General features: G+C 55.2%; 1 protein-coding gene across 4 annotated transcripts in view; it reads right to left on the bottom strand.

Moving 5' to 3' along the window:
• Window positions 1–15,542: 15,542 nt before the first annotated feature.
• Window positions 15,543–24,070, bottom strand: part of RPS6KA2 (ribosomal protein S6 kinase A2) — a 330,716-nt gene continuing 322,188 nt past the window's right edge. For all 4 annotated transcript variants that reach the window (XM_061130065.1, XM_061130067.1, XM_061130066.1 and 1 more), the window contains 3 exons: window positions 23,134–23,251; window positions 19,888–20,025; window positions 15,543–18,259 (listed from right to left, as the gene is read on the bottom strand). In XM_061130065.1, the coding sequence (XP_060986048.1) occupies window positions 18,134–18,259; window positions 19,888–20,025; window positions 23,134–23,251 (382 nt within the window). In that variant the 3' untranslated portion in view covers window positions 15,543–18,133. The remainder of the gene's footprint in view (window positions 18,260–19,887; window positions 20,026–23,133; window positions 23,252–24,070) is intronic.

The raw sequence follows: 24,070 nt of genomic DNA on the forward strand, positions 1-24,070 counted from the left end.
TGAGGGCAGTTTTCTAGGTAAAATGTATTCGAAAACTTACTCGAATCAGACAAGGTTATTCTCTAATGTAGCTCTTCCGAGTCTACAAAGGTCCTGGGAATGATGGGATCATTAAACACGCTTATTCTACGTAGCAGTCCCCAAATTCCTTCCCCACGGAGCCCTTTGGAAAGGCGCTCTTACAGACTGTCCCTCTCGGGCGGGGCGGGGGCGGGGGTCACGACCCAGGTTCCTGCCTCCAGCCCTTCAGCCAGGGCACCGGAGGAGCTCAGACCTTTCATTCAGGCCGACCTCCCACCAGCTCTTTAGCTGCCTACATGTGGCAAGTCCCTCAAACCCCTCAGGCCTCAATTCTTTAACCTATAAAGTAGAAGCAAACATCACATCATGCATGTTGCAGAGTTTCTGTGAGAATGAAAAGCAGTGATGTCTGTGGGAAGACCGACACTGCCTCCAGCCGATTCTGCTCCCCCGCGTCCCCTTAGGACATCAGGTCCACTTCTTTCTTGCGTCCCCCTTCGGACAGCTTGGGCCTGGGATCCTGCCCGCCCACCTGTCTTTTGCTCTTGGGTTGCTTGTTTGATTTTTCTTTTTCAGGAGAGGTGGTACCTCGCACCACCTTTTAATCCTCAGTTTTATCTACTCTCCAGAAGGACAATGGTCAAGAGGTTGTTTAGTCGCTCAGTCGTGTCCGACTCTTTGCGACCCCACAGACTGCAGCCCGCCAGGGAGAGAGGGTGTCTGTGTGCATCTCTGTCCTCGGAGGGAGGTCGGAGGTGTTGGAGCTGGCTGGGTCCACATGTCTGCCTCTCCTGCACGGTCATTCAGCTGTGTGTGTGCTGAAAACCAGGCTGGGGGAAACCAGACCTGCAGAAACGGTGGCTCCCTCCTCCCACACAGACATAGTGGGTGGTGGGGGCCGCCCACCTGCTCAGACCCCGGGTGCTGCAGGCAGAGTGGTCCCAGCCGTGGAGGCGGGCTCGGGGGTCGTCTGGAGCCTGGAGAGTCCTCTCTTGTTTCCTGCTGACACTGATCTGAAATTCTACCTTTGTGAGGATGCAGATGGAACAGGAAGCCATGCTTGGAGGGGCTCCCCCTGGCTAAACACAGGATGGTCTGAGGATCGAAAGTACTGACTCTAGACAATGGAAATGTGGGAGCAATTCTGTGAATTCATGATCCTCAAGGGAAAACAAAAAGGTAGAACGTCCACAGAATGGGCTATTTTTATAAGTCAAATATCCGTAAAGGACTTGTATCTAAAATATTTAAAGAACTTCTACAACTCAATAATACAAATAGCCCCGTTAAATAATGAGCAAAGAAGGACTTCCCTGGTGATCCAGTTGTTAGGACTCTGTGCAGGGGGTTTGGGTTCAATTCCTAGTTGGAGATCTAAGATCTTTCACGCCGTGAGGTGTGGCCAAAAAAAAAAAAAAAAAACAAAGATCAAGTAGATGTTTCTCCAAAGAAGAGGCACAAATGGCTAGTAAACGTATGCAAAATGCTCAGCAGCATTAGCCATCAGGGAAATGGTAATCAAATTCATAATTAGATACCTCTTCACACTCTCCAAAATAGCTACAATCAAAAAGAATGGAAAACAGCAGGTGTTAGGGTACAGAGCAACAGGAACCCTTGTGCACAGCTGGAGGGAAAAGAGAATGGTGCCTCTGCTTTGGCAAACAGTCTAGCAGTTCTTCGAATGATTAAACAGAGGTGCCTTGTGACCCAGCAGTTCCACGCCTCGGCACACACCCGAGAGAAGTGAAGACATACGTCCTCAGAAAAACTTGGCCAGGAATGCTCATAGCAGCGTTATAAACAATAGCGAAAAAGTGAGAGCAACGCAAATGTTGGATCAACTGAGAGTTGGTAAATATGAAATATTCGAGACGTGCTACTACATGGCCGGTTCTTGCAAACACTGATGAAGTACAAGAAGCCAGACACGAAGTCCTTGATTCTGAGCTTCCCTGATCGCTCAGTTGGTAAAGAATCCGCCTGCAATACAGGAGAGCCTGGTTCGATCCCTGGGTTGGGAAGATCCCCTGGAGAAGGGAAAGGCTACCCACTCCAGTATTCTGGCCTGCAGAATTCCATGGACTGTATAGTTCAAGGGGTCTCCAAGAGTTGGACACGACTAGCGAGTTCCACTTTTGCTTTATCCTTGACTCCACTTGTATGAAGCATCCAGAGTGGACAAATCTATGGAAACAGTAAGTTGCCTGGTGGCTGCCTGTTGCTGGGAGGGTTTGGAAATGGATGTTAATGCATCCATGCTCTCCTCTTGGGGTGATGGAAATGGTCCAACATTGGTTGTAGCGATGGTTACACCACTGTGACTGTGCTGGAAACCATTGACTTGTATACTTTAAAGGGGTCAGTTGTAGGATACATGAATTATATCCCAACAAAGTTAGTCTTTAAAAACTTAACAGAGAAAATAAATATTTAAAACAATGCAAAACGAACTCCCTGGGGGTCCAGTGTTTAGGACTCTGTGCTTCTACTTCAGGGGTTTCGGGTTCGATCCCTGGTGGGGGAACTAAGATCCCACAAGCTGTGCGTTGAGGCCAAAAAATAAGATAAATAAAAATTAAAAATAAGATGCATAGAGAAATAAACAGAGCAAAAATCTGTACACTCGTTTGCCATAATCAGTGTACCACTTCAGGTAACTAAAGGGGAAGAAGCATTTATCTGTACGAGCTGTTTCAGACAGCCCTAGTCACAGAGGAAAGCTCTTCTTTCTAGAATGAGCTCAGCGAATAAATATGAAGGAATGGCAGAATTAAGACAACATCAGTGTGTAATCCCTAGTGAATTATTATTTTGTCAGGTGGCTTGTGGGAACTTAGTCCCCTGAGACCAGGAATCAAACCCATGCCCTCTGCAATGGAAGTACAGAGTCTTAACCACCGGACTGCCAAGGAAGTGCCCCACCTCCTCTTTTCTGGTCTGTAATCCTTCGTAAAATACTGATGCAGACACGATCATCAAGGATGCAGGCCTGATTTATTTAGTAAGGGGATGGAACTGGGTCTCCACAGGGCGGGTCTCCCAGGTCTGTCTGAAAGGGGGCAATGCCAGTTTATAGTCAGGGGTGCAGCTGGACCCGCTCAGCATCGCGGCCCACTCTAAGTGCCCCCTGGAAGCACCGGGCCCACAGTCCACCCCACTTCTTGATTCTGAATCCAGTTAGGCCTGTGGTACATCTTCCAGTTCCCTGGAAATGAAACTGTTAACGGGACTAGTTAAGGGGAACTCTGAGGAAGTGACTCAGCTTCTCCAGTAAGTGAAAGTCACTCAGTCGTGTCCGACTCTTTGTGACCCCATGGGCTACAGTCCATGGAATTCTCCAGGCCAGAATACTGGAGTGGGTAGCCTTTCGCTTCTCCAGGGGATCTTTCCAACCCAAGGATCGAACCCAGGTCTCCCGCGTTGCAGGCGGATTCTTTACCAGCTGAGCCACAGGGAAGCCCTTCTCCAGTAAGTGGAACATTTAATAGGACAACACACACGTGCTAAGTCACTCCAGTGTCTCCAACTCTTTGTGACTCTGTGTGTCATAGCCTGCCAGGCTTCTCTGTCCATGGGATTCTCTAGGCACGAATACTCGAGTGGGTTGCCATTTCCTATTCTGAGGGATCTTCCCAACCCAGGGATAGAACCTGTGTCTCTTGTGTCTCCTGCATTGGCAGCTGGGTTCCTTACCACTGGCGCCACCTGGGAAGCCCTAGCAGGGCAGCAGGGCGATGGAATGCCTCTCTCCCACACACCTCTGGCCTTTGGAAGGATGACAGTCTGGATCAGTGATGCCCAGTAGAAATGTAACAGGAACCACAATCTGAACTTTGAGTATTGTAGTAGCCACATTAAAAATGTTAAAAGAAACAGGTGAAGGTAATTTTAATAATGCAGTCTATTTAGCCCAACATATCTAAAATATTATTTCAATATATGTGAAAGTCATTCAGTCATGTCTGACTCTCTGCAACCCCATGGATTGTAGCCCACCAGGCTCCTCTGTCCATGGGATTTCCCAGGCAAGAATACTGGAGTGGGTTGCCGTGCCCTCCCCCAGGGCATCTTCCCAACCCAGGGATCACACCCAAGTCTCTTACATTTCACACACTGGCAACAGATTCTTTACCACTAGCGCCACTTGGGAAGCCCACGGACTATACAGTCCAAGGAATTCTCCAGGTCAGAATACTGGAGTGGGCAGCCGTTCCCTCCTCCAGGGGATCTTCCCAACCTAGAGATCAAACCCAGGTCTCCACCATTGCGGGCGAAGTCTTTACCAGCTGAACCAGCAGGGAAGCCTGAGAATCCTGGAGCACGTAGCCTATTCCTTCTCCGGTGAATCTTCCTGATCCAGGAATCAAACTGGGGTCTCCTGTGTTGCAGGAGGATTCTTTACCAGCTGAGCTACCAGGGAAGCCTCAATAATAAATATTATAGAAATATTTTATTTTCTTTTTTTCATACTATGTCTTCAATATCTGGTGTGTATTTTACACTTACAATTCATCTCAATTTAGATGCTAAACTTTGATTGCCAATACTTGATCTCTATTTAAATTTCATAGCATTTATAGTTTAAAAAAGTATACTCACACACTCAAGTTGTTCCAAACTGAAAAAAATTTCCAGAACTGAATCAAGTACCAAAAAAGAAACAGAAAAAAAAAAAAAAATCCTTCTCCTTATCATCTGCATTCTCATTGACAAAAGTAGTTTACTTTTGAAAAAGAGTTTGAAGGAAAAGCATATCAGATTCAAAATTATATCAAGGACTTTCCTGGGGGTCCAGTGGTTAGGACTCCATGATTCTACTGCAGGGATCCGGGGTTCAATCTCTGGCTGGGGAACTAAGATTCCACAAGTCTAGGGGAAAACCCCCCAAAACCAACAACCGTTAAAGTTAAATGAATTCACCCACATTGTTTCAAGTCAATTGTATTAACCTTGACATCAAAGGTTAATGATTGCCTTAATGGAAAAGTACTGCTTCAACTTGGGAGTGGTTGTGGAATACATAATACTGTTTACTACTATTAAAGCATTCTGCCTGTTTATTCATGTTAGGAAACTTTGTAATATCATTATTATTGATTTGTATTCCAAAAATTTCAATTGCAAATAAATTTGCATACCTGTCTAGCTAGGTCACAAGTTTTTTTTTTTTTTTTTAGTATTTACTTATTTGGCTATTCCAGGTCTTAGTTGCAGCATGAAAACTCTTCGTTGTGGCATGTGGGATCCAGTTCCCTGACCAGGGATCGAACCCAGGCCCCCTGCATTAGGAGCATGAAGTCTTAGCCATTGGATCACCAGAGAAGTCCCAGTCAGAAGTTTCTATATGAAGGCTTTAAGCTTCAGGTTTAGCTCCTTCTTACAGTGTGCTGTTGGGGAGAAAACATCTGTCCCACTGCTGTTTGTGGCTTTGATTACTGAGCATTTGGCAAACATTCCCTTTATGTCCAGAAATGCTTGAGTTAGGGAAAAGTAGGGGTAAATCTTTGTGAAACTCTTTCAATGAGCACATCATCACACTCATCGTCTTTAATTTCTTTCAATAGATCTATAAACTCAGGAAGAGTCATAACACTGGCACGTATTTAATGAAAACAATTTTAAGGAACACTATGACACTCTTCACAGTGTCTACTTCAGGAAGTCAGATGTGAATATTGTCAATATGCATTACACAATGGAATAAAGCAATAAGAGAACCACCAGTGTCTTCTTTGAAAATTCCCATAAATTCTTGATTTTTGGCTAAATAGTTGAAGCACTGCCTGTTGTAATAGAAATTACACCTGTTTTTTCACTTGTAGCTGATACACTGCAAGACTTGAAAACGTCCACCATGGGCTCTGTTTTACAGGCCATGACTTGGCAATGTTACTTTGTTGTGTTTGCAGTTCTGTTGTTGGCCTGGGGTGTGACTCCAGCCCCAGCCCAGCTCAGCGCTTCTTCATTCATTTCATATCTTGTTCCATATCTGTTCCATATGCTTAGGCATGTTTTAGATCATTTATTATTATTACTTTTTTAAAACCTAAATGTTTTAAGCAATTGAAAAATGATGTTTCAAGCAGTTGAAAAAGGTGTGTATTCTGAATACCGAATACTGGCAGCTTGTCACATTTTTCATGAGCATGAATTGTGTTTATCATGACGAGGTGTCCCCGACCCGCTGTGTCAGCTGCCAGTCTCTTCGAGAGATTGCAGCTAGTTGCCTCTGATGCTCCGTGAGGGTCTCTTCCCGTTTTACCCAATTCCCGCTGGTGAGCTCAGGACTTTCCACGGCAGCGCCTCTCCGGAGCCTGAAGCCAGCAGACTGGGAGCCTGGATTCCAAAGGTTCCGAGTGGCCTCAGCATATCTTCTAAATGGGGTGAAGGGCAGAGATCAGAGTAACCAGCGACATTCGGGAAGTGTATCCTGCGAGGGTCCTGTGGGTACACCAGTTAGTCACAAACACTGAAACACAGTTGAGATCGATTTCTTCAGCAATCTTTCACCCACAAAGCGGGTTACCTTTCGGCAGGGTTAAGCTTGTTGACCTGACCTCAGAAACACTTCCACGTGGGCCATGCCCTCTGGTCTGGATTGCAGCCCTGAGCAGCGAGTCTGAAAGCTAACATTTGGTTTGTCCTCCTCTCTTATCCCCGGCCTGGGTCTACGCTTAAAAGGAGAAGAGGCAGCTTTACAGAATTTGATGCTGATAAAACAAACGCTAGCGTCCTCGGGTTGTTTCACTGAAGGGGCCGCTGCCTGCAGCAGCAAGAAGAGTTACTCTGGACGTCTCCACCGAGGGGGCAGGGGACCCCGTGTGGCACCTTCTTTGGTCCCCAAGTGTCACGTGGCTCCCCCCAGAGGGCAGAAACAGGACAGCCCCCACGTCACCCCTCAGTCCGTCCCCTGACACGGGACAGGCCCTCTCACAGCTCAGGAAGGCCCAGGGTTTGAGCGCATGGCTTCCAGGTTTCTGAGCGCGTGCATTTTTCTGCTCACACACACGGCTGCTACCAGGCGTGGAAATGAAGTTTTCCAGTTGTTGCAGAGAGGACAATTCTTGACTCCATGTTGGAACTGTTTCTTTGACTTACTGTTCGTCGCTTTTGTTATTATACAGAGCCGCCTGCCTCAGAGAACCCTGCCCCTCTGCCTGTTAGCTGAAGTGCCTTTGTTCAGAATCCTGTCTACCTGTAGATGGCAGGAGGGAAGAAATGAGCACATCCCCTGCCTGAGGCTTGCCATTTTAGGAGATGTTTGCAAGGCTACTGGTCTTTTTACTTTGCTTCCTCACCTCCCCCCATGTCTGATCTGTAAAAGATCCTGGCGTCCAGCACCCCGATAAGATGGTTCTTTCGAGGCGCTAGCCTGCCGTCTTCTCCATCAGCTGGCGCTCCGGATTGAGTCGTCTTCCTCGCCTCCACACCTCATCTCGGATTCCCTGGCCTGTCCTGGGGCGAGCAGACCGAGCTTGGCCTCGGGAGCACGGTGACTTTGGGGTGCGGGGACGGGACAAAGGGGAGGCGGCTCTCACGGGAGCCCCTGCCCATCTCTGCGCTGCTCCCCGCGCTGGTCCAGCCTCGCCTCCACCCTCCTGCAGGCGCTGCTGGGACCCCGGGGACGCCCGCTGGTGCCCCTGGGGTTCAGGCAGACACAGACAGTGAGGGCTCTGCTCACGTTCCAGCAGGAGAAGCAGGCGGGGAAGGAGAGAGAGAGGAGCGGAGAGAGAGACAAGGAGAGAGAGACGGGGGAGAGAGGGAGAGAGACGGAGAGGAACAGAGACACAGGCAGGGAGGGGAGATCCCTGGGCTTATGCCCAGCGCGAGGAGGAGGGCAAGGCAGGGTGATGAGGGAGGGAGAGAACGCGGACAGGCTGGGGTGGGGAGGGCGGCCCGCAGCAGCCTCCAATGGGACCATCGGAGAAAGCGCCTCTGAGACTCGGAGGCCCGAATCCTGGACCGGAGCCGCTGGGCAGGGTGTCTGGACAGAGAGACAGCGCGCAGACCAGGCCTCTTTTGGGAGTGGGGGTGGTGGGGGGTCGCCCAGCACAGGGGCTTGTGCGAGCTGGTGGCTCAGCTCCCCGGCACCCTCCCCAGGGCCTCCTGCAGGGAGCCCGCCCTGACCAGCTATGAGCCCGGCTCCAGACAGCCCCGCGAGAGACCAGCCGGCCCCCATGAGGCTTCTTCGTGCGCTCACCCAGCGCTCACCACCCCGGACCCGCACGGTCTCATTTCTGCCCAGGGGGCTCAGAGCCAAAGGGGTGCCCGGGGCTGTGTCCCCTCAAACCCACGTGGTGAACCCTCACCCCGGTGTGACGGCATTTGAAGGGGGCCTTCGGGAAGCTGGTAGGTTTCCACGCGGTCACGTGGAGAGAGCGCCTCCAGCAGGATGAAGGGCGCAGAGCCTTCGTGAACCGGGAAGAGGGTCCCCCCCAGACACGAGCGTGTGGGGGCCCCTATGGTAGACCCACGGCCTCCTGAGCTGTCTCCAGAGTTCTGTCTCAGCAGCGGGGCTGACCGAGCCGAAGGAAGGAGACAGAGGCCGCTGCCTCCGGGATTCCCGGTCCTCTGCACCATCTCAAGGGGCCGCCCGCGGAGGGCTCACAGAGCGGGGTTGGGGGCCCGGGGCCCCTGCGGTTCTGGGCTTCTCTCTCTCCCCCAGGTCCCAGAGGCTGGGCGTTAATGGGCGGGTGCTGGCGGGGCCCAGTGGGTCATAAGCAGCACGCTCCCGGCTTTGTGTGTGCTCTTGGGCTCTGCGGGGGGAGGGTTTCCAGGACACGAACGCGACTCCATCAAGCTGGCCTGGAGGACACCCCCAGGCTGCGCTGCAGGCCGAGGGCATCGTCAAGCGGTGACCCGTCCTGATGAGCCGGGACCCCGGACGAGGGGTCCTGCTACGGTGGGCAGGGAGCAGGGAGGTGCAGGGATGGCAGGTGGGAGATGAGGCGATCCTGCAACTGCAAGGTGGGGTGCCAGAGGCCGAGACCCCTAGACGCAGACCCGGGAGCAAATGGACACAGAGTCCCAGCCAGCTGGGACGCGTGTGAGGGGAGAGGACACGGGAGTTGGCCAGGGAGGCCACCAGGGCTATGAAAGTAGCGTGGGGCAGAGGGGCGGGGGTATGCTGCCTGGCCGTGTGGCTTCCACGCCAGCTCTCTCGAAAGTTCTGCAAGGTGTCCACTATTCTGTGACAATTCCCTTTCCGCTTAAACTTGCTGAAGAGGGTTCTGGTGCCTGTAACTAAGACTCCCAATCAATACTCTAGAACAGCGCCGTCCAGTGAAACTTTCTGCCTTCACAGAAATGTTCTAGAGTCTGGACTCTCCAACTCGGGAGCCCTGGCCTTGGTTGGCCACAGGGCTCTTGATGTGTGGCCCGTGAGGCCACAGAACGGAATTTCGAATTTTATTTAACTTCTCTGGTGGCGCAGTTGTAGAGAATCCACCTGCCAATGCAGGAGAATGAAGTTCGATCCCTGGGTTGGAAAGAGTACCTGGCGAAAGAAATGGCAACACACTCCAGGATTCTTGCCTGGAGAATCCCCATGGACAGCGGAGCCTGGCGGACTACAGTCCGGGGCGGGGGGGGGGTCGCAAAGAGTCAGACGTGACTTGGCAGATAAACAGCAACAACAAAGCCATTCACATTTAAATAGTCCGCTGTGGCTTGGGGGGCACAGCGCTGTGATATAAACTTAAGGTGGGGCGCGTCTCAGGACTAGCTGAGATCTCAGCGGCCAAGCTCATGGGGCTCGGGGACCGTGGGGCTCGGCCCGGGTGAGCCGGGCTTCCTCCAGGAGGACCAGGGCAGCAGGTTTGCCTTCAACACAGTTTAGGGATCCGGGCACAACAGTCTGCTGACGGAACCGTACGCCGCAGCATGGACAGTGGGTGCGGCGGGCAGCGCTGCAGAGGAAGCCCAGGTGCGAGGTCAGAGAGCTGCCCAGGTGAGCAGAGAGACGCCCAGGTGAGCAGAGAGACGCCCAGGAAGGTGCCCAGGTGAGCAGAGAGACGCCCAGGTGAGCAGAGAGACGCCCAGGAAGGTGCCCAGGTGAGCAGAGAGACGCCCAGGAAGGTGCCCAGGTGAGCAGAGAGACGCCCAGGTGAGCAGAGAGACGCCCAGGAAGGGAGGAGAGGAAGCCCAGGGTCAGGTGACCTAGCAGGACGGGAGGTGGATGACGCGGGCGGGGCCGGGGAGAGGCCCCGGAATGAAGGATGTGTGGACGGATCCTTGGGAGGCAGAGTGGGTCAGAGGGCTTCAGTTTCAGCTGAGCTAGGGAGTCGGGCAGGAGCAGCCAGACTGGGAGGCTGAGAGGCGCACAGGATGTTCAGGGCTGATGGACCGGGGGGAGGCTTGCCAGGGAGCCCCGTAGCGATGAGCAGCCTGCAGTGGCCGGCAGCCTGGGGGTCAGGGCGGGCCTGGGCTGAGTTTGGAGCTTGGAGGCTCGCGTGGTACTGTGCGTCTCCGACAGGGCCGGTCCACCGAACCACAGGGGTACCTGAGAAATACAGGTGTGTTGTCTGAGCCTTCTTCCGGGGGTTACCTGAGTCGTTTGCACCACCGAAGACCTATTCTGAAATTAAATTTTTCTTACGGACCTGTTATAAGGAATGTAATTCTAATAATTAGGTAACTTTTCTGCTCCTCTACCAGGGTGTTTTAATTAATTAATTAAGCCACAATTTGCAGCATTTGGGATCTTAGTTCCCTGACAAGGGATCAAACCTGAGTCCTAATCATCGGCCCACCACGGAATTCCCTACAAAACGTTTTAAATTTGTTGTTTTACTTTTTTAACTTATTTTTTAATGGGAGGAAAGCTGCTTTACAGTGTTGTGTTGGTTTCTGCCGCACAACGATGCGGATCAGCTCTCTGCTGCGTCGTGTTCAGATGCTCCGTCGCGTCCGACTCTCTGCGACCCCATGGACTGCAGCCCACCAGGCTCCTCTGTCCATGGGGTTCTCAGGGCAAGAATACTGGAGTGGTGGGTCACCATTCAAAGAGAGATTTCCTCCTGTGTGTGAGACAGCCGTGCTAACATAAAATCAAGAAGAACTGAAAAGATCCTGACCTTTTGCCCAGAGTAGGTTTATGGTGTGTCCATATGTGCTTCCCAGAACTTCTGGCAATGTTGACAGACGCCCAGTTCTGCAGAGATCTCGGGTTGGCAGCTTGTGCCGAGGCTTAAGGAGCAGAGGGAGGAGCTGGGACAGCTGACCTCCCCCCAGCACGTCCCCAAAAGGAAAGCGTGTGATCTGGGAGGGGGCGCCGGGGGCGGAAGTGACCCTGTCCACACCTGCAGGGCCCACACTGCCCTCCGGTGGCCCGTCCTGAGAATTGCAAACTGGCGGGAAACCCTTCTCTGCGCGGGGTATGGGGTGCGGGGGCTGGGAGCGAGGCTGCAGTGAAGCTTTGGGAGGAGGAAGTGAGCTCAGGCGGTTCTTCCTGCGGCGCTCTGCAGTTCCTCCCCCCAGCCCCAGCCCCGCACGCCCCCCTCCCCTGGCCCACCAGCTCCTTCAGAGCATCTTCTTGGGAGACCCTCTCCCTCTCTGGCTGAGCTTGACCACCGCTGCCCCCGGGCCTCCCCGTGTCCCCCACAGCTCCGGGCACCCTGCGCTGGCCACATCCTTTGTGTGACTTGTTTGTTTCCTCTGTCTCCTCTCATCAGGAAGAAAGCGGATGGAGGGCCGGGTTCTGTTGGCATCCCTGGGGCCTGGCGAGGAGCTGGTCTGAAGAAACGTCTCTGTGAGCAGACTGAGCCGCTCTCCATCCGTCCCGGGGAGAACCTTCCTGACCGCGCCTCAGGGCACCCCCTTTTTTGCTGGACCTTCCCTGCCGTGCACCCCTCTCCCAGCGTCTCCATCAGCCCTCAGGAGACTGAGACCCCGCCCCGGGGTCACCAGGGCCGCGCTGCCTCCTCCTCATTTCACAGGGGTCCTAGAACGTTGTTAGAGGAAAGGGAAGTCTGAAGCCACTCGAACTTTCGGGGGATGTGGGAACCCACGTCCCAGCCCCGCAGACATGGCCTGGGGACCCGCGTCCCGGCCCCGTGGACCGTGGTCTGGGAACCTGTGTCCCCCCTGTGGACCGAGGTCTGGACACCCGGGTCCCGGCCCCGTGGACTGTGGTCTGGGCGGCCTGCTGACCTCTAGCCTCTTTTTGTCCAAAACATCAGGGACAGTTGCTCATCTGGTGGGGTGAAACTTACATCAATTGTTTTATCATTAACCTCAAGGGCTTAGACATTATGCTTCCACTGCGGTTCCTGTCAGTCTTTTGGCTCAAGTCCCACGTGATTCCGGATTTCTCTGGATGTTTTCTAGGTCTCACTGGGGATCTTGTGTGACTAGGCCAGAGTTTGTTGTTAGCAAAAATCTCAGGCTCTGAAAATGTGCTTTAAATTTATGTGCAGAGCCTAACACTGCTCTTAATTTCTCTTAAAAAAAAAAAAATCTTTTCTTCAGTCTGAGCATCTACCTTTTCAACTGCTATTTCCGACTAAAAACAAAACCTGATCGATCTGGTTTCCAAGTCCACAGGTTTACCTGATAAAGAAGCAGAGTTGGAAAGAAGGTCTGCAGGCCTTGGCATGTATCCGCCTAATCAAAGTCTCCAATTTCACAGTCCACCCCTCAGCCCAGAGCAGAGCCTGGGAGCCCTGAGGTCAGGGTCTGGCGCTGAGCTGACTTCCCGTTCCCTCAGGGAAGAAACCCTGCGTGGACAAGGTTTGCGGGAAACACTGAAATCATGGAACTGGCGGCCAGCAGTGCTGTTTCTGAGCTGAGACCACACCTACGATCTGGAAATCCTGACTCTCTTGCCTAAGCTCAGGTGCAATGAGAACAGCGTATTGAAAACTGTTTCTCTGCCAAATGTTTATGTGATGTTTTTCCTCATCATAGTGAAGTGACAAATACACACCCAGATTGGACACGTGTCATACATGAGGGCTGTTGGTTTTAGATCCTGAATTAGAGCCGTTGTTGGGGAATCAACTAAATAAAACTGGAAAGTCACGGGCTTGACACTGAAAGGTTGATAAGATGTGTCTCTGAGAAGAGCCGGCACATCCTAAGGACTGCGCTTTGAATCGCCTTCCTGAATGAAAGCGCAGCTCCCCTTGTCTGCAGAGCAGGCCTCCCCGCGGCGGCTGCGGTTACCGCCGCTGTGCTGTTACTGGTGTCCGTTCCTGTCGCGGGTTGTGTTCTGTTGCGCTGTTCCTCTCCTGCTGGAAGCTGGGCTTCACGAGCAGCGGGCCCTGCCCCGCGGCTCGGAACCTCTCGGGACCGCGATGGGCATGCGGTCCCAGCTCAGGAGGTGTGCTCTGACTCAGTGACTCTGCACGGGGGACCACATGTTGAGTCCGCGTGTCCGTGATGAAGTGACCGCCACTGTGTCACAGCGTGGACAAGCAGAGGTAGCTGGGGCAGGTGCCTCCCGGGAAGGGAGGCGCCCTTGTCCGGCGTCCGGCCCGGAAAGCCGAGCCCCGGGGCAGGGCCGCGTCTGTCCAGCCACCTGAATGGCAGAGCCGATGTCTGACCTGGGATCCCGGGTCACGCGCCGTCTGGTTTCTGTCCTCGTCCACGAGCGGGACTCTTTACCTGGGAGGTCTCAGAGCAGATGAACGCCGGGATCTGCTGGGGCCCAGAACCGGGTGACCCGGGGGTGCTCTGGAAACCGGGGGCCCAAGTCTCCCTCACCTGCCTCAGATCCCAGGGTCTTGGGAAGCAGATATGGCTACTGGCCTGGTTGGTGGTGCTCAGGCCAAGTGACAAGCAGGATTGGCGAATATAGACAGGATGTTCTGCATGAAAGGTGTCTACAGGCCTATTTCACATCCTGCAGAAGATTCCTGCACTGGTGGCTGAGGATCAGCTGGACATCGGGTGAGCTAAGGCCGCAGACCGCCCGGCCCAGGCCAGCCCCTCTCCCCGCCTCACGGGTGACAAGTGAGGGCAGTAGGTACAGACCGCCGGTGTTGGGGAGGGTGGACCCCCGGCCTTGCTCATCTGCACACGTGTGAGCAGTCACGGAGCTGACGCTCGCGGACAGCACACGGCCGGGGGCACAGAACCGTCCCGACCTGGGCCAAGGACGGCCGTTTGCCTGCAGCCCCTGGTGGTGGCCTGGGGTTCCCCAGATCTGGCCTCGCAGTGATGCAGCATCTCTGCGCGCCCTCGGCCTGGGCCACCCCCCCCCCACCGCCGGAGCGACCTGGCGGGGGGCGGGGACTGACGTGCCCGGCCGAGTCTCCTATCCGGCCCGCGTCCCGCGAGACTGCAGCAGGTAACTCGTCAGCTCCTGAGAAGCAGAGCCTGAACGTCACAGTTGTCTGCGATCCACACACAGGCTGACCTTTGCCCGCCCGGCAGACAGGATGTCGGGGATGTCACTGGCTGGTCCCGGGGCAAAGCGGGGCTGAGACCGCAGGTGGAGTTCAGCTGCTGTCAGCTGGCCTCACGGTGGGGAGCACATCCGGGTTCTGGGGTGGGGGGGCAGCTGGGAGGACGGCGGACTCGGCTCTGAGGCTGCAGGGAGGTACCGGGAGCCAGGGAGTGTGGGAGCCTCAGAAACTGCAGACAGTGGGGCTCGGAGCCTCCCGGAGCCCCTAGAAGGTACGCGGCCCTGCCTTCATTCCGTGGGCCCAGCTGGGACTTCTGACCACCAGAACCACTTCCCAAGGGGCTGTTCGACCCCCGGCCACTGGGGCTTGTTGTGCAGCCACAGACCATGCATGCGAGTTGCTCTCTCCAGCGCAGTCTCTTCCGGGGGGTGTTTTCTGAGCTCCCTCTGGGGCCGCAAAGAACTCCTCGTGTGTTACCGCCGGCCCTGAAATCCAGCGCGCCTCCTCCCTGAAGGCCCTCAGGAGGGACCCCTCTGCTGCTGGGGAAGCAGCCCCGAAAATGACGGCAGAGACGTGTGTGTGTGTGTCGGGGAGGGGGGGTGGTCTGGCCTGCAGAGAGATGTGTGTGTGTGTGTTGCGGCGGTGGGGGGGGGGGCAGTGTGGCCTGCAGAGAGAGAGAGGGGTGTGTGTGTGTGTGTGTGTGTGTGTGTGTCCCGCCTGCTGACACACACAGGTGAGGAACTGACCAAGGGGGGAGAAGAAATGAGGTTGGAGAGCTGATGACCAACAGTGTAGCTTCTTGCTTTATTTCTGTACAAAGAAAAGATGGGCGTGAAGTGGCACGTGGCAGCACCCAGCGGAGACCGTGGGGATGGAGCCTAGCAGCCCGCCGGCCCCCAGGCCTGCTTCGCTGCCAACACAACCATCCACTGTCTCCTGCCTGGCTGCCCGGGGCGTGCACACACAAACACACACGTGCACGCACTCAGCACTCTCACCTACACGTGCACACACACAGCCATGCCTCTGGCCCCCAGGACGAGAGGGGGCCGGCTGGCTGGGGCAGAGGCTGGCAGGAGGGCGGGAGGCGGGGAGGCCAGACGCTCACCTGCAGACCATCACCCGAAACAGTAGAGAAAGGCCAGTGTCAGAGCTGTGCTAGAAAAATAGTACACTTCATAAAACCCGTGTTTATTAAAAAACCTATTCAGAAAGTCTGGAAAGCGTAATAAATACCATAGGGTGGCCGCCCATCTCCAACATAGAATATAAAGCGTGAGCACGAGAGTTCCCTGTAAACATGGACGCGGGCTGGGGTGCAAAGTGCTGGGCGTTGGGGTGGAGCGGGGGCAGGTCCCTTCCCTGGTGGCCTGAGGCCTCAGCAGCTCAGCGCCCCCTCCAAGCTAGAACCCCACGGCCCTCGGAGAGGCGCAGGGAGCCAGCCCACGTGATCAGAGTGCAAATCAGATCCTCCTGCGGGGGCGGGGCTGGGGAGGCGATGGGACCCCGCGGGGGGGGGGGGGGGGGCGGGGGCGACACCCCGGTGAACACACTGGCTCCATCAGCGCTAGGAGCACTCACAGGCCCACCGCTTTCCTGACAGCGACGGGGGTCTGGGATCGCTGACCGCCCGACCTGGGGAACACGGGAAAGCCCACTCTCCGCTGCTCTGACACGGGGGTGCAAAGCTTTCACTCCGGGGCGGGGGGCGAGTCAGGTGTTTCTCTTAAAGTGGGGGGGCAGGGTGGATGAGACTAGAGTGGGGACCCCAGGGGGTCCGGCTGGGCGGGAGGCCTGCGATCCAGGGCTGGGCACCTGCGGTTTCTGTGAACCGGGGGTGTCTGGCTCTGTGAGGGGGCAGGGCAGCCGGTGAGCCTGCTGGCGGCCAATCCAGGCGCACACACCCCGCGAAGCCGCACGTGCGCGGTGGAGGCGCAGCGAACGCGCCTGCACTCACACCCCGCCCGCCGGTCAGAAGGCCCAGCTGCGGGCCGCTTCACTCAAGACTGCTGCAAGTTCAGTTGAAAATGGGCTCTTGACTTCTCCGGGGGACTTTCTGCGGAAAGCCTCGTTTCGGAGGAGGGTGAGGGAGTGGGGCGCTTCACGGACAGTCACGTCGGCCGTTCAGTAGAGCTGGGGGGGTCAGAGTGGAGGGCTGCACCAAGGCGAGCCGAGCCCGCGGGCCGCTCAGAGGACACGCCGACCCCTCCCAGCGCTGCACCTCCTCTGCCTTCTCTCTCCCTCCATTGCGAGGCTCCGACTGGAAGCAAATGAACGAACCTGCCCACAAGCCCAGGACAAAGGCCCACGGGCCGGTGGACCAGACGTTCTCTGCGCAGCAAACAAGATACAAACGATCTTGGTCGATTTCCGGGAGGGCAAAACCTGTGACCTGGGGCCACTCGGGTTTGCCTAAGTGTCCAATAACAGGTGAAACCGTCTTGACCTAGAACGAAACCCTTGCGGGCAGAAGTCTCTTGAGCCTTGGGGAAAAAGCACTTTCTATTGAGAAATATGAGAAATGCCTCAAAGGGTTTTGTGGGAAAACAAGTACATGGATCTGGTCCCAACTTTTCATTCTGTGTGGTTCTGAGGGGGAAAAAAAGCCTCGTGGAATAATTAAAGCTTCAGCAATATGCTTATATTTTAAGGTCTGAAGACCATTAGACCGAGCTAGGGAGCTATAGTTTTAGAGTGCGGCATTCCTTGACTTGGGGTTGGGTACCAGAGCGAGTGGAGATAGAGGGACTTTTAAATCCTGTCTTCTTGGTGAAAACCTGGCTGAGAACAACATGCGCGCCCTCCCCGCCTGAGTGCAGGGGGCCCCAGCGCTGCCAGACGCCGCTCACTCCCGTGTGCACACGCCCATCAAAGACATTAAACATCCCTGACACTTCAGCTGAGGACAGCCCTGTGCGACAGAAACACAACACACAGCACAAAAGCCCAGCTTCCACAAAGGGCAGCCTGCCCTCTGCAAGCATCCTGCTGCTCGCTCGCCTCTGGCCCCGGGCGGGGTTGCGGGGGCGGGGGGGGGGGGGGGGGGGGGGCAGCAGAGGTCTCCAGGGGAACGGAGAAAGGGCGGATGGAAGCAGCTGAGCTCGGGTTTCCCCCGGCCACCGCGGTGCTTCCAAGGACCTGGAAAGGGACAGCCAGCACTCGGGGGGAGCCCGGGACCTCTCGGAAGTTCGGGACGGGAGTGGAGCAGCCCTCCACCAGCCCCTGGTCCTCGTCAGGGTGGCACAGACTTCGGCTGGCTCCTTCCCGGGCGAGGGGACACCAGCGATGCTTGTGAAATGCAGCCACTGGTTCTGGGGTGGCCTCGCCCTCCCCGCCAGCTCTGCAATAGGAGAGAAGGCGGGGTCTCGCTCCAAGTGGGGGGCGGGGGGCGGAGGAGACAAGGGCTCTTTGGATCATTCGGAGGGACCAGGCGTCCGCCCGCCGGTCGCTCAGCCATGGGCGCAGGGGCCGGGCCCCCAGGGGCGCTGCTGTAGCCGCCCCCTCCTCTCCGTGACATCCAGGCTGCGTGCGGAGGTGGGACCAGGTTGCTGACTTTGCAGCTGGAGGAGGCATCTCTCCACAGAAACACAAGCCATGTGCCAGGCCCACGGGCCCGGAGGAGCCCCCGGGTGCTCCGCACGGTCAGGGGTGCAGGAAGGGCTCCGTTTGGTTGGTGGGGGCGGAGGGGGCAGGTCGGCCCGGCCGCGTCCGGGGGTCACCGTCGGATCCTCTCCCGGCTGCAGAGAAGGCGCGGGGCTCGGCTACAGCCGCGTGGATGTGAGTCTCTTCATGCCCCGGCGCTGGGCCAGGTTGGACGACAGCACGGGCTCCAGCCGCGGGGCCTGAGGGGCTCTGTTGAGAGCGAAGTAGGTGGCGGCCATGGCTCCCTGCAAACCGAGGGGGAGGCGGGCTCGCTGAGCCTGGGCGGCCGGTGGACCCGGGCGGAGCACTCAGACATCGGGAAGTTGCTCTGACCGCCGCATCCACCCGCCCACCGTGAGCTGCGCAGTGACGCAGACCCACTGCCTGCGCAGTGACGCAGTGACGCAGACCCACCGTCCGCCTGCGCAGTGACGCAGTGACGCAGACCCACCGTCCCCCTGCGCAGTGACGCAGTGACGCAGACCCACCGTCCAGTGAACTGAACGGACGCCTCGGGCTCCCACGGAGCCCTAGGGTGAGGCCTCCCGACGCCCATCCTGCTGGGTCCCCGGGGCACCGTCCTGGGAATGGCCGAGCCCGTCGGCCCCCAGCTCGGCCCGTGTTGAGGGTCTGGGACCCACTTGGGGGCCGGGGCCGCTCCTGGAGCAGCTCTAACCGCCCTGGGAAGGTCGGCTGGGCGGCTCCTCGCAGGAGCCCCTGTCCCTGCGCACCCCTCCCGGAGGAGGGTGCCACCGGGACGCAGGGCTCGCCGCAGACGGGTGCGGGCCTCACACGTCCTGACGGGGCGTGGGGCTCTCTGGCCAGGCCGTGATGGGCCAGGCCGCCCGAGGAGCAGGACTGGGCCGTACTGCCCCGTGTCATCACAACAGCAGCGCCGATAAAGACGGGGCCAGCCTCCGCGGCCGACCAGGAGCGCCCGGGGCTCAGCCCTTTCGGCACACAGCCTGTGGGCGGAACCCCCTGTCCCCACCGTGTGGACCCCCTGGCCCTCTGGACGCCGGCCGTCTGTCCGGGCTGCACCACAGGGGCCGGGGCATCACCAGCGGGGTGACTGGAAGCCACTGCCTGGCCGTATGTAGGTTCAATGACACACAGCCGCAGTGGCCCGGAAATGATGGCCGCCCCACCAGGTCAGAAGAGCCAGGCAGTGTGGGCCCACCGTAAGACAAGGATGAAAGGAGCGGCGTCTCCGTGGGGCGAGGCCTCCAGACCCCCGAGCAAGACCCCCTCGGCCGTCCGCCCTGAGCTCCGCGGGCGCGGCTGCTCTGGGCTCACCCATCGTCCAGGGCTTCCTGCACGGCCCCCAAGACCTCGAGATGCCCTAAGCTAAGAGGCCACGCCAGCAGGGGTGTGGTGGCGGGTGAGCTACCGGGAAAGGCTCGCTGCAGAGGGGCGGGGAGGGGCAGGGGTCAGCAAACCCCGCCCAGGGCCCAAGCCGGCCGCTGCCTGATATAAATAAGCTCTTCCTGGAACTCAGCGACCACTCAGGTGCCATCCGGGCTGTTTCTGTGCTGTGACAGAGCTGGGCAGTGACAGCCATCCGGCTGGTGAAGCCTCAGCTGTGTGCCCTCTGGTGTTTACAGAGGCGCCTGCAGAGCTCAGGTCCAGAGCAGAGGGCCTGGCGCCCGGCCTGGTACAGGGCCCTCAACCTGTCTCTCCTCTCTGTCTTGCACACAGACACACACACGTGATGAAGCTGTTCAGAAGTGGCGCCTTCGCCAGAGTTGGTATGTGACCGCAGGTGTGGGGGACGCCTGTCGGTGCCGGTTCCTGGTTCCCCTCCCGCACCCACGACCCCCGGGGGTTGACCGGCAGGAAGTCCCCCTCCCACCGCTGGGACCGCGGGCGGTACCTTCACCAGGTGGACGTCCTGTCTGCTGAGCTGGTTTGGGGACAGGTGCTCCCTGTTGACGATCCAGGGGTGTTTGAGGACCTGAACTGCCGTCAGGCGCTGCTGAGGGTCCACGTGGAGCATCTTGGACACGACGTCCTGCGGGGGAGGGTGAGCGGGGCGGGGGCAGGAGTGAGGGCTGCCCGCGCTCAGAACCGTCCCCCTCCTCCCTGCCACGGCAAAACCTCACCACTGTCCTGGGAGTGACTGTGCATTTGGGGTCAAACGTTTGCTTTCAGGTTTGTAAGAAGGTGAATTTTAGGAAAAAAAGGTTTAACCATCATCAACGTGGTGGGTCCCCCCCCAGATTTATTTATTTTTAATTTATTTGGCTGTGCCCAGTGGCTTGTGGGATTTTAGTTTCCTGATTAGGGATAGAACCCGAGCTTTTGGTTGTGACAGCATGGAGTTCTAATCACTAGAGAATCCCCACTCCAGGTGTCTACTGGAGGAAAGATTTCACATCTAAAGAGAAATAAAATGTGGAGATATTCAATCGTGCATGTAAGTTACTGCAATACTGAGTCAAAATTATAATCTTCCCAAGGGACGAGCTGAAATAAGGACTATCCCACAGGTACAAACCAATCACAATGTCCTCCGTTACATTTTATGACATGTAATAAAATATTACTGTCCTCAACGCCATACATAAATGGTACAGCATTTGCTGCAAATAATTGCCAGCTATGGAATTAATGGTCTGGTTGCCATTCAGTTCGGTTCAGTTCAGTTCAGCTGCTCAGTTGTGTCTGACTCTTTGCGACCACATGAATCGCAGCACGCCAGGCCTCCCTGTCCATCACAAACTCCCGGAGTCTACCCAAACCCATGCCCATCGAGTCGGTGATGCCATCCAGCCATCTCATCCTCTCTCGTCCCCATCTCCTCCTGCCCCCAATCCCTCCCAGCATCAGGATCTTTTCCAATGAGTCAGCTCTTCGCATGAGGTGGTCAAAGTACTGGAGTTTCAGCTTCAACCTCAGTCCTTCCAATGAACACCCAAGACTGATCTCCTTTAGGATGGACTGGTTGGATCTCCTTGCAGTCCAAGGGACTCTCAAGAGTCTTCTCCAACACCACAATTCAAAAGTATCAATTTTTCGGCGCTCAGCTTTCTTCACAGTCCAACTCTCACATCCATACATGACCACTGGAAAAACCATAGCCTTGACCAGACGGACCTTAGTTGGCAAAGTAATGTCTCTGCTTTTTAATATGCTATCTAGGTTGGTCATAACTTTCCTTCCCAGGAGTAAGCATCTTTTTATTTCATGGCTGCAATCGCCATCTGCAGTGATTTTGGAGCCCAAAAAAATAAAGTCTGACACTGTTTCCACTGTCTCCCCTTATATTTCCCATGAGGTGATGGGGCCAGATGCCATGATCTTAGTTTTCTGAATGTTGAATTTTAAGCCAACTTTTTCACTCTCCTCTTTCACTTTCATCAAGAGGCTTTTTAGTTCCTCTTCACTTTCTGCCATAAGGGTGGTGTCATCTGCATATCTGAGGTTACTGATATTTCTCCCGGCAATCTTGATTCCAGCTTGTGCTTCTTCCAGCCCAGCGTTTCTCATGATGTACTCTATATAAGTTAAATAAGCAGGGTGACAATATACAGCCTTGACGTACTCCTTTTCCTATTTGGAAATGTGTTCAAAGATTTCATGTTCCATAGAGGTGATTTTCTTCTTTGATTATAACCTAATAACAAAAACTCCTAAAATGGGTTTAAAGACTGAGTTCGTCTATTTATACTAACATGTTGTAATACAGGCAAATGTGTGTACAAACAAGTATGGTTCCAACTGTGATTTGCGTCTGCATGGAATTCGTGAGACTGTCTTCACACACTTGATGCACCTACTCCTGTGAGTCATCAGGACTGTCCTTGGGGGAGGGGCTGAATATGACGCCCCTCTGTGGCAGGGAAGATGTGACGTGTCCACCTGTTCACCATGTGCCCAAGGAAGGCCCCGGGGAGAACCTGTGGGCTCCCACCAGCCTCCTCTCCTGCCCTTCGTGTTCCCACCGCATTCCAAAACGAAATGTCAATTAAAGTCTCTGCGTGGTGTGAAGTTGCATCACTCAACCGAATTTGTGGTCATTAACCACAACACAGATACCATACACCCTCAAGCAACTCCTTCTACGAGAAACCCAAAGCCTTTTTAAATTTGCTGACACTAGTCTTGGTAACTTGTTGAGACAAGTATCTCCTAGAAGGATTGTTCTTTGCATTTTCAGGTGTGAAAACGAAAAGTTGAGGGAACTTTACTGACTTGCTCAAGACCTCACAGGGTCTTCCCTGGCGGTCTGGTGGTTAAGAATCCTCCTTGCAATGCAGGGGACAGAGGTTCGATCCCCAGTCAGGGAACTAAGACCCCACCTGCTGCAGAGCAAGTTTTTAAGCCCTCGAGATGTGACTATGGAAGCCCATGTGCTCTGGAGGCCGCATATTGCAACTGGAGAGTCCGTGCACCATGACAAAACATCCTGAGTGCTGCAACTGAGACAACACAGCCAAATAAATTAAAAAACCCTCACAGCAGGGACTTCCCTGATGGCTCAGGAGTTAGGACTCGGCGCTTTCACTGCTGAGGGCCCCAGTTCGATCCCTGGGTGGAGAACCAAGATCCCACAAGCCAGGTGGCAAGGCAAAAACCTAACAAAAACCAAGCCCACTGGCCTAGACGTTTCTGTGAAGGTGACATTAACATTTAAATCCATCGACCTCTCCATGATGTGGGTGGGCCTCATCCAACCAGTTGAAGGTCTTAAGTGAAAAAAGACTGACGTCCCCAAGCAAGAGGAGATTCTGCCAGAAGACAGCTTTGGACGAGAGAAGCAATGTCTACACCTCCCCAAGTCTCCAAGCTTCCGGCCTGCCCTGCAGATATTGGACTTAAACATTACCAGCCCCCAAGACTCCATAGAAACAGCCCTCCCTCCCCCTGTCTCAGTCTCTCGGTACATACACACCCTATTCTGTGTCCCTCAAGAACTCTAATATACAAGACTACGGGAAATGTGAAAGGGTTATGAAATATTTTTGCGAAAATAATTTTTTTTATCTGAAAGGCGTACAAAATCTCTGAGTATAAAATATCTTTGTTATTTGCATGGAAAGTATCCTCTAGCTTCCTCGGAGATGTTCCCGCAGCATCTCCACCCCGGAGCCGTGAGGGCGCCAGGCAGAGAGCTCACCTTGGCGGCGTCAGAGATGGAGTCCCAGTTTCCCCCGGAAAGGGCGTACTTTCCGCTGCCAATCCTTGCCAAGATGTCGTCGGGGGTGTCATCCGGCCCGTTCGCAAAAGGGGTGAATCTGTGTGATGAGAGACTTGTGGTGATGAGCTTCCACTTCAAAATCTAAGATAAAACTCATTGTGCCTCTTTGTTGTAAAAACAATCAGTTTTTTTCTTTCCCATCATGCTCCAAATCCAAGATTCATGGCAAAGCCATGAATTTCTTCCTGCTGTGTCTCTTTTCCTTACTTGCCCAGTGCTAAAGGTTGATAGGGCAAATGAGGAAAGTTCTGTGGACCCAAAGATAAGCCCTTCGGGACTTTCTGGCTTCCCCAGTGACAGAGTGGTACAGTGGTTTCCCCAGTGATACGGCTTCCATGGCAACAGTGTGGTATAGTGCATGGGAGCCTGGGATTTGAAGTCTGAGATGATAAGTCTGGTTGATATATTACCAACAGTGGGTTCTTTGACAAATTAATCTTTTGAGGCTCAGTTGGAAATGGGCAGCATAATACACTATAGCAGCGGTGTGCATAGACACACATAGAGTGTGAATAGTCCTTGCACCATCACTAATGTGCGATAGAGGTTTGCTGCCACCCTCCTCACATAAACCGGGGCGGGTCAGTTTAGCCTTCCTCGGAAGGGGCTCCTGTGTAATTCTAACAGCACTGCCTTCAGTGGCAGGTCTGTGCTCCTAGTTATGTATCGGCAAAGCAAGCACCAGAAGGGTCACCAAGTGGGGCGCCGGCGAGAGACAGCAGGCCACCCGGGACCCCCCTCCACTGGACACTGTCACCGACTCACTGGGGCCACACAAAACGCAGGTCATCCTCGGTCACTCCTGCGAGGCCCTTTTCTCCAGTTTGCCCCCGTAAAGAGGACCGGATGACCTAGA

This window comes from Dama dama, chromosome 26 (genome assembly GCF_033118175.1).
Source record: "Dama dama isolate Ldn47 chromosome 26, ASM3311817v1, whole genome shotgun sequence".
Lineage (NCBI taxonomy): Eukaryota > Metazoa > Chordata > Mammalia > Artiodactyla > Cervidae > Dama > Dama dama.